The 8,802-nt window shown below is 48.3% G+C and overlaps 1 protein-coding gene across 1 annotated transcript; it reads left to right on the top strand.

Moving 5' to 3' along the window:
- The first annotated feature begins 4,917 nt into the window (after nucleotides 1-4,917).
- On the top strand, nucleotides 4,918-8,037 carry GPRASP2 (G protein-coupled receptor associated sorting protein 2). Its single transcript, XM_077889217.1, has one exon. It carries the CDS (start codon nucleotides 5,116-5,118, stop codon nucleotides 7,690-7,692), a length of 2,577 nt encoding a protein of 858 aa, XP_077745343.1. The 5' UTR covers nucleotides 4,918-5,115; the 3' UTR covers nucleotides 7,693-8,037.
- Nucleotides 8,038-8,802: the final 765 nt, after the last annotated feature.

Genomic DNA, 8,802 nt, shown 5'->3' with positions numbered 1-8,802 from the left:
TCTCAGCTATTGATAGATCCATCCCTCTGTCAGAAAGATTTTGGAATCAAGATTCTACCACATCCATAATTATCAGAGGAGCTTGTGCCAGGATGATTTTGACTATATCTGTAAACGTTTAGGATGAGACTGAAACCATAAGTAAAGGTAGCGTCCACAAGAACAGGGATTTCTTTCACGACTGTTTCTACTCTGATTCCAGTGCCTAAGATAAAAGTATTCATATGTATTTCTTGAATTAATGAAAGGCACCAGAGACTTTAAGAAAGTGAAAGAACAGTTCAGGGAGGTAAAGACCTTCACACACACCCACAGATCCCAGCAGAGCTCAGACTCCCTTCTTCAAGCCTGGCATTCAACCAAGAGGGTATGCTATGGAACAAAGAAAAAAATGATCCACAATTCAACTAAAGCCATTTAAACAGCACAGTAAAAAGAAGCCCTCCTCTGATAATTGATATCCACTGTCAGTCCAGATACTGTATAGAATCATCTCCAGATATTTTTATCACCTAAATATTGCACAGTTGTAATAAATGTTTAAAAACAAAACTTGAAATGAAAATATCTGAAAATTCCTGGAATGAAATTAAAATATCTGAAAATTCCTGGAAAGAATATGGTTCCCTTTTCATCCTCAAAAACATCAGTGATTTTCAGCAAATGGGGACTTTCTTCAAGATAAACCTCAAAGGCCACTGCAAAAATCTCTTCTTTAGAAAATAGAGACGGGGGTTGCTGGAGAGGGTGGTTATAGGGGTAAGAGATGAGCCCCCAAGGTGATCTTCCCAGGGGTTCAAGGCTAAGTAAAGTAAGTCAAGGGGAATGGACTTTATCAACATGGTGAGTAAATTCAGTTCCTACTGCTGTTGTCAACACATTACTACATTCTTGGCAGCTTAAAATAACACAAAAGTATTATCTTACAGTCCTGGATGTTGGGAAAACAACAAGGATCTCACTGGTCTGAAATGAAGGCGATGGCCAGGATTCATTTCTCTGAAATGCTTTTGCCTTTTCTAGCATCAGGAAGCTACCTGCATTCCTTGGGCCTTGGTTTTGTTTCATCTTCAAAGCCAGCAATGCTTTCTCTTTCTACTTCACTGTGACACTGACCCTTCTGCCTACTTCTTCCACATCTTGAAGTACCTTTGTAATTACACTGGCCAGGAAGAGACCCAGCATATTTTTATTTTAAATTCAGCTGATTAGTAATCTTAATTTCGCCAACAATCTTACTTCTCCTTTGCCCTGTGACATCACATATTTACGGGTTCTGGAAAATAGGATATGGACGTCATTGAGGGACCTTTATTCAGCCTATCACAGTGAAAGTGCCATTTAATTGGGTTTAAAATGGGCACCAGCAGGTTTGTGCTCAACCACAGTGGAGCCTAAACATGTTGCTCTGTTTGTGCCATGGAGCACAGAAAGGAAGGGCTCAAGACGACAGGAAGGATGTAAAGGTAAAGAAATGAGAGGATTCAAGAACCACCACACCAGGCTTCTGTCTTGGGGCAGTAGGTACAGGATGACGCCTTCCTCCAAAGTGTGGCTGGGGAAACTAGACAGGTGTGTATGGCAAGTGGCTGAGATCCAAGCTGGTTCTAATCCCTGCCACATTTCCACACTGCCGAAGTTCGTGAGAGCTTGGATGGGACTGCAAGAGACTTGATAGCCCAGTTGAAGAGGAGCCAGGACCAGCCCGGCACCGGGCCACGGGGGCAACAGACAGGAAAGATCGTATGACCCAGTGCGGGTCCTGATAGGGAAAAAAACGGCCCTCCTTCTTGGGCAACTAACTGTGAGGACCGCGAAATGGCAAAGCATGTTACCGTTTTTTTTTTTTTTTTTTTAATAAATTAATTTTTTATTGGTGTTCAATTTACCAACATACAGAATAACACCCAGTGCTCATCCCGTCCATGTTACCGGTTTGAATGAGGCGGGGAAAACAGCAGTGTGGCAGAAAGAATGGGCGCAGAGCAGTGGTTGGTTTGCTCAGGTTACAGGTGTGTAGATCGCCTTGCATTAGAAAAGGCGCAGTGGTGAGGCCTCCATGGGAACCCCCGCCCACCTTCCTCCCTTCCGTGGCCCCGCGAAGCAATGAAGGAAAGGGCCACCCCAGGACCTCCGGGGCAGTCTGGGCTTAGGTCGTCTCTCCCCTTGCAGCCTGCTGTCCTGACAGCCCCTCGCCCACCAGCCTCGAGTGAGGGTGGCGGACGGAATGGGGGAGGGGGGCAGGCAGACGGTGAGCAGTCTGGGGGCTCTCCCACACCGAGGGGCGGTTGATATCCATCCGCTGCTGCCTGCAGCGCACTTTCTCCGCCCTTCCCCCCCCGTCCCCCTCACCCCCGGTCTCTCGATGCTAGCCCCCACCGCTAACGGTCCCCCGGTCCCACATATCGCGGTGCCAGCAGTGAGGGGGTGGTCGCCGCCGAGGTCTGTCTGCAGAGGCGGGCTGCTGTGAGCCCGCCCCTTAGGCTGGGGCTCCTCCCGGCCCCGCCCCCTCTGGGTCGGAACTAGGGTGGGCCGGGGAGGGGGCGTCGAGCCCATTCGTGCCGTATCCCTCCGCCCCCCTTCCCGACACCCTCGCCGCGAGCGTTTCGTGCCGCATCCTGCGCAGCCCCTGCCCAGTTTGGTGCGGCAGCGCGGGGGGGGTGGGTGGGGGGGGGCGGGACGCCTCTTTGCAATTGTGGCCGCACGCAAGGCGGTGGGAATCCGGGTGAGGAGCTCTGAGAGGAGCGGGAGCCCAACGACCGGCACCTTGAGCCTGTGAAGGCAAGTGGGGCTGTCGTGGGGTGGGGGAGGCGGGGAGGCCCCCACTGTCGCCCGCTTCCAGCCCTCCCGGACCCCAGACCCTGGCAGCCTGGCAAAGAGGAGGCGACCCGGTCGTAGCTGGTGCCTGAGAGAGGTGCGCAGCGCCACGGGACCCCTGGCGAGGAGAGGCGACGACCCGCGCGGGCCGGGCCCAGGGCACGGGGCTGGCCGGAGAGGCTGGCTCCCTCGGATCCTGTGGAGACGAACTGCGCCCTCCACTCCGCAGCCACCTTTCCAGGGACCCGCGACCCGCCCTCGACGGTGCCTGTGCCGGGGGAGAGCTCTGGGGGGAGGCTGCCGAGGAAGAAATGGCGGAGCGGGTGCTGGGGTGGGGGGCGCCCAGGGAAGCCGCCGGGGCGGGAGAGGGGGGCGGCGTCCGAGCGCTGTGCCCCGCTGGCGGGAGCGGGTGGCGGGTGGAGTTGGCCACTCCGGGCCCTGATTCTGGAAAGGGCCCTATTGGGCCCGCGCCGCGGGTGCCGTCCCTTACCACAGGCGGCTGATTGATGCCAAAGTCTTCTCTCTGCGCGGTAGGTCTGGCGGTTTCGTCCCGCAGGGTGCATCTGTAAAGGAGAGGCTTCAGAAAAAGGAGGAGCAGGACAATGGCCTGGATTTCTGGAGGTGTGTGTGGAGCTGGGGGCGGGGGGCGGCGGTGGGCAGCAGCCACAGTGTGGAGACCCGAATCGGGGTGGGGTGACTGCGACCAGAACAGGTCAGGCATCCAGGAATACCTTGTAAAATTCTTCTTTGTATTAGCTTTCTAAGCACTTCCCTTGTCTTCCTTCCTCACCTCCACCCAAAATTTGTGGCAGGAAAAGATGGACTAGGAGGTGAGGGTGAGACAGAAGAAGTAATTGCAAGTGCCACTGCACAACCTTTTTCTAGAATATGCGGGCACCCTTCCCCCAATTTATGCTGCGCAAGGCAGTGGGATGTGGTACACCTAGTGGTGAATCCTTAGAATTGGAGAAAGGAGCTATGTGAAGAGTGTGACGTCAAGCGATGTCCTTGTCTGCAACTCTGAAATGGAGAGCTTATGTAAAACTAGAATATTCTACCAAGAGGACTCTGTTGAAAAACCAATATTGGATTCCCATCCTTGGTATTTGTGGGTCCATCCAGAGCTCACTTGCTACCATGGTTTCCTGAGTGTCATGCTTTTTCATCTGTTTGTCCCTAGGCCTGCTTTAAAGCTGCTCACTTCTGCAAGGAAGGGAAGGAGGAAGAGACTGGCTCAAATCTCTGGAGGTTGGTGTGAAGGACAGCAATACAGGGGATAGTTTCAGAACAAGATCACAGCAGGTGTCTTTGATCCACTTGTATGTGTTTGATCCATGTCTACTCTGCCAGATTTGCACATTGCCACATCTCTTGTCCATTTCCTGCACGAGGTATTAGGAATATTGGGGTAGGTGTGGATTAGGTTGTGACTGGAGGAGAAGACCTGAAAACAGAGACCAGTAGACAGGAAAAATTAGACAAATTAGAACTTTAAACAGAGATATGTTTACATTAGGCATCAGTGTGTCGGTTAACTAAGCAGTCAGAGTTCATTTTCTCCTGCATGTTTACATTTCTATAGGACAGCCTTCTCTCTGCTATAGGGCTTAATACCACTGAAAGAAAGTAAGGAGGAAGAAATTGCACCATATCCCTGCAGGTGGTATGAGAGTGGGTACAAATTTGGGTGGGGAAGTGGAGATAACACTGGTCTAAGAGTGATTAGGGTCTAGCCTACAGGCTCCTCAGCCTCTCCTGTTGGCAACCCCCTTTCCTACTAACCTCACACCTGTTTCATAGCAGGCAAAATAATGTGGCCACTCTGGGGGTTAATGTGTGGGGTGAAGTGAGGGTGACAGAAATACTTTCAACTGTTTTACTAAGCACTCAAGGTCCAGTCTCTCTGTGTGAATCGCTGCATGGAGTGATACAATTGGAAGATAGTCAAAGCCCCATGTCATTTTTCTTTCCCTAGATACACCTCCAGTGGCAGCTCTAGTGGTGCTGGAATTGCTGCTGACCACCACCCTCAACAGGTCTGCACCTACCCAGGAACATCCACCATCCCCCAGCTTGGTTGTGCCTCTTCTGCATTTTGTCTGTGATATTGACTGAGGCTAGGCTTCGGAAGGAAGTTGATTGACTGCTGGACTGGTGATTGATTCTAACATTTGTTTCCAACTGTACTACGTGAATCACTGAAAGAACAGTGTGAAGATATAAAACTGTGAGAGGTCTGTGGTAGAGGCTGAGACTAGGATAGAGTTACTTAACTGGGCCTCCTCTGTAACTTACACCATGACTGGGGCTGAGATTGAACCTTCTGCTCAGGCGAAGCCTGAAAAGAAGGCTGGAGAAGAGGTTGGGGGTGGGGCTGAAAGAGAGAATGAAGTCCCATTGGTGGTCAGACCCAAGGTTAGGACCCAGGCACAGGTAATGTCTGGGGCAAGGCCCAAAACCGAGCCGAAGTCAATGCCTGGGGCAAGGCCCAAAACTGAATCGCAGGCAGTGGCTGGGGCAAGACCCAAAACTGAATCACAGGGAATGTCTGGGGCAAGGCCCAAAAATGAGTCCCAGGCAATGGCTGGGGCAAGACCCAAAACTGAGTCCCAGGCAATGGCTGGGGCAAGGCCCAAAGCTGAAGCCAAGGCAGTAGGGGGAGCACGTCCTAAGACTGAGGCCAAGGCAATCCCTGGGGCAAGGCCCAAAGATGAAACCCAAGCTTGGGCCCAGACTGAGTTTGGGGCAGAGGCAATGTCACAGACAGAGAGCTTGGCCCAGACCAATGCTGTAGCGTGGCCACTTGTCAGTACTGATTCTGGGTCAGTTGCTAAACCTTTGGCCCTGTCTGTGGATAGGGAACTGGTCAATGTGGACACTGAGACATTTCCTGGCTCCCAGGTTCAGACAGGAATCCAACCCTGGTTTGGAACAGGGGAGGAAGCTAATATGGGGTCTTGGTGCTATCCCAGGCCCCGGGCCAGAGAGGAAACCTCTAATGAGTCTGGATTCTGGTCAGCAGATGAGACCTCTACAATGTCTTCTTACTGGGCTGGAGAAGAGGCCAGTATCAGATCATGGCCCAGGGAAGAGGCCAATACCAGGTCCAGGCACAGGGCTAAACATCAGCCTAACCCTAGATCCAGGCCCAGATCCAAGCAAGATCCCTATATTGATTCTTGGTCTGGGTCTGAAGAGGAGTCTGGCAACCCATTTTGCTTGTGGGCTGGAGAAAATACCAATAACTTATTCAGGCCCAGAGTCAAGGATGAGGCAAATATGAGGTCCAAGCTCAGGACAAAGAGAGAGGACTTTTTTGAATCTGAGTCTGAAGATGAGTACTATAAGGAGTCTTGGTTTTTGCCTGGAGAAGAGGCAAATAGTAGATTTAGGAACAGAGACAAGGAAGAGCCTAATGCTATCTTGAAGCCCAGGGCCCAGAAAGATGTTAATAACAGTGGCAGGGTCAAACAAGAGCCCAGGTGTGAAGAGGAAGTAATTATTGGGTCCTGGTTCTGGGCAGAGAAAGAGGCTGGTATGGAAGCTGGGGCTTCTGCCATCTGTGAATCCAGACCAGGGGTGGAGGAGGGGGCCATTGGTGGATCCTTGTTCTGGACTGAGGAAAAGTCCAGTTTGGGAGCTGTGGCCAGAGAAGAGGCCAGGCCAGAGTCTGAAGAAGAGGCCATATTTGGATCCTGGTTCTGGGATAGGGATGAGGCCTGCTTTGACCTAAATCCCAGTCCTGTATACAAGGCTAATTCCAGATTCAGACATTCAGCTGAGGAGGAACTTAAGACATCATCCAGGCCCCAAACTTGGGAAGAGGTCACTGTTGAATTCAAACCTGGTCCTTGTCATGGAGTTGGCTTCCCATCTCCAAGCTCCTTTAGAATTCCTGAAGAAGCAGCATCTGTATTCTCTGAAATGTTTGAGGGAAAGCCCAAGCATGCAGAATTTACCTCAGAAGGGGAAGAGCAGGAATCTCTGCTTCAGCCTGATCAGACTGAACCTGAGTTCCCATTTCAGTATGATCCATCCTACAGGTCAGTCAGAGAAATTCGGGAGCATCTTAAGGCCAGGGAGAGTGCAGAGCCTGAGAGTTGGTCCTGCAGCTGCATACAGTGTGAGCTTAAAATTGGTACTGGAGAGTTTGAAGAACTCCTCCTATTAATGGACAAAATCCGGGATCCTTTTATTCATGAAATATCTAAAATTGCAATGGGTATGAGAAGTGCTTCTCAATTTACTCGAGATTTTATTCGGGATTCAGGTGTTGTCTCACTTATTGAAACCTTGCTTAATTATCCTTCGTCCCGAGTTAGGACAAGTTTCCTGGAAAATATGATTCACATGGCTCCACCTTACCCAAATCTAAACATGATTGAGACATTCATATGTCAAGTGTGTGAGGAAACCCTTGCTCATAATGTGGGTTCCCCTGAGCAGCTGCTTGGATTACGGATGCTTAGACACCTCACTATAACTACTGACTATCACACACTGGTTGCCAATTATATGTCTGGGTTTCTCTCCTTATTAACCACAGGCAATGCAAGAACGAAGTTTCACATTCTGAAAATGCTATTGAATTTGTCTGAAAATCCTATTGTGGCAAAAAAACTATTCAGTGCCAAAGCTCTATCGATATTTGTGGGTCTCTTTAACATAGAAGAGACAAATGATAATATTCAAATTGTCATTAAGATGTTTCAGAATATCAGTAATATCATAAAAAATGGGACTATGTCCTTAATTGATGAGGATTTCAATCTTGAGCCGCTTATTTCTGCATTCCATGAATTTGAGAAGTTAGCTAAGGAACTACAAGTCCAAATAGACAATCAAAATGATCCTGAGGTGGGACAACAAAGCTAATATGAATAACCACCTGCCTTTGATCAGCCTTATGTTCCCAAAGAGCCCTGAGTAGTGCTTTGGTTTTCAGAGTCTGGTTTATGTTGTAACTTTATATTTTAATGCTGATGTTAACTTTGTTCAATTCTTAATTTGAGCTGGATCATTTTGTGGATGCCAAATGAATATTAGAGCTGAAAACATATTTGTTATTTGTCTTGCTGTCCAGATTGCAATATTTTTCAGTATTAAGCTTCCAATGAACTGAGTCACCTGTGCAAGCTACCCTGCTATTTGTTGTTTAAACATATGGTTCTCTATTCAAGTCTGTGTTTTCAATAAAGGTCTATGTGAAAATTGGAAGAAGTGACCCTTAAGTTTGAAATCCAGGTACAAAAAAAAAAAAAAAAAAAAGAAATCCAGGTACAGATACATTATGCACACTTACAAATATAAATAGTAGTATGACAAACACCCTCATTGAAAAATCCCATTCCTGGAGTTTAAGAATGAGATTTCTGCAGGCTGTGGTATTTGAGAAATGCTTCAGTGAAGAAGGACCCACTTAAACTCGTCACTAAAGTGTAGGATAAGGTCATTCTTAGAAGTGAGCTGTGGTGACGTGAAGAAAAGGTGTAATTGGAAGGCCTGTCCCAGTAGCAAGGATGCACCCTATCTATCTGGAAGAGGTAAGGCAAGTTTAGTGAGGGATGCAGCTGAAATGAGGTCAGCTCAAAGAGCTAAGTCAGGCAAATCTGCACATTTTACAACTAGTACCAACTCACACTCTTTCACCCAAAGAATGAAAGATGAGAGAGTACAATAACACAAATTAAATGGAGTCAGGAATAAGATTTCCTTTGTGATGATCCTAGTCCAAGGAAAGTAGTAAGGAAACACCATGGTTTTAAAAATGATCTATTTATTGTCCTGAAGTGACACTGATGCTTTTATGTCCAGTGAAACAGAAGAATGTGATATCTATGGAAAATTAGATTCCATTTTAAAATCTTGTATGTAAGTAGACAATTTCTATGTAGTTTCAATAAGTCTAGAAATTTCATACACTCTATACTCTAGAATAAAATACACCATATTAAAAATATTTTCAGAGACAAGCACTGGGAATAT

Source organism: Canis aureus, chromosome X, assembly GCF_053574225.1.
Source record: "Canis aureus isolate CA01 chromosome X, VMU_Caureus_v.1.0, whole genome shotgun sequence".
Classification (NCBI taxonomy): Eukaryota; Metazoa; Chordata; class Mammalia; order Carnivora; family Canidae; genus Canis; species Canis aureus.
This window is presented reverse-complemented; position numbering and strand designations above follow the sequence as displayed.